Below are 1,205 nucleotides of genomic sequence, written 5' to 3' on the forward strand. Positions count from 1 at the left end.
GGATGGCATAGGCGCCCCGGCCGATGTAATTGATTGCACTGAGGCTATCTTTGGGATGGCATAGGCGCCCCGGCCGATGTAATTGATTGCACTGAGGCTTATCTTGGGATGGCATAGGCGCCCCGGCCGATGTAATTGATTGCACTGAGGCTTATCTTGGGATGGCATAGGCGCCCCGGCCGATGTAATTGATTGCACTGAGGCTTATCTTGGGATGGCATAGGCGCCCCGGCCGATGTAATTGATTGCACTGAGGCTTATCTTGGGATGGCATAGGCGCCCCGGCCGATGTAATTGATTGCACTGAGGCTTATCTTGGGATGGCATAGGCGCCCCGGCCGATGTAATTGATTGCACTGAGGCTTATCTTGGGATGGCATAGGCGCCCCGGCCGATGGAATTGATCTTACTGGAAGCGAAATAGACCACTGCTTGAGTAGTCCACCGCAGTAATATAGTCCAATAGTACTCTACCTCTTTTATGAGCGCTATACTGAGCTTCAATACTAGAGTCGAAGCGCTTGAGTGAGATCTTGAGAATGTCTATTAGTGATTAGTATTCGTCCGGGAGCGTCCCCACTAGATCTTCCAGTACAACTGTGATCTGCAGCTTTTCGGGCGTGCGCTTTCTCCGTTGGATTCTACGGGTCGGAGCTAGGGAAGATAGTTTCTACTAGCGTGTTGATTTCTTAGTATCGCTCCATGGTATTCACTTTCATCCACGGAAGCTACCAATGTGCTGCGGTGTTTCGTGTAGATATTATCTTAATCATAGTGGTGGTTAATTGTCTGTTTTGGTCGAAGGGGCTTGTAGCTCAGGTGCCAACATTTTCGTTATTTATCCGATCAGTTACTTGTGTTCGACCTTCTGTCAGCTCTGCTGTGCTTGTGGCCTTGAGTATTGTTCCACAATCTGAGGGGTACACGGATTAGCAGCCTGTTGTCAATCTTTTCAATTTTCAGAAGCTACATTTCTCTCCCTTAATAATTATGTCAGCCCCTGCCGCATCCGCGACAACCACTGCGGCCCCTGTGCCTTCTCAGAGTGCTGCTTTGGAGCAACAGCGTAAGCAACTCTCCGCTGCTGATGTCCTCAGCAAGGCCACCGCGGCCGCCTTCCGTGGTGGCATTGCTGGTGCCTCTGCCCAGGTCGTTAACGTGTTCGCCCTCATGTGGATGCGTACTACCATGAACTATCAGTATCG

At 50.7% G+C, this 1,205-nt stretch overlaps 1 protein-coding gene across 1 annotated transcript; it reads left to right on the forward strand.

Moving 5' to 3' along the window:
* Window positions 1–990: 990 nt before the first annotated feature.
* On the forward strand, window positions 991–1,180 carry Pmar_PMAR013389 (hypothetical protein; the record flags this gene model as incomplete). The annotated part of the gene is made up of 1 exon (XM_002767943.1): window positions 991–1,180. A coding segment is annotated over one exon (190 nt), but the record flags the coding sequence as incomplete, so codon positions are not given.
* Window positions 1,181–1,205: the final 25 nt, after the last annotated feature.

This window comes from Perkinsus marinus (assembly GCF_000006405.1).
Source record: "Perkinsus marinus ATCC 50983 genomic scaffold scf_1104296969458, whole genome shotgun sequence".
Lineage (NCBI taxonomy): Eukaryota > Perkinsozoa > Perkinsida > Perkinsidae > Perkinsus > Perkinsus marinus.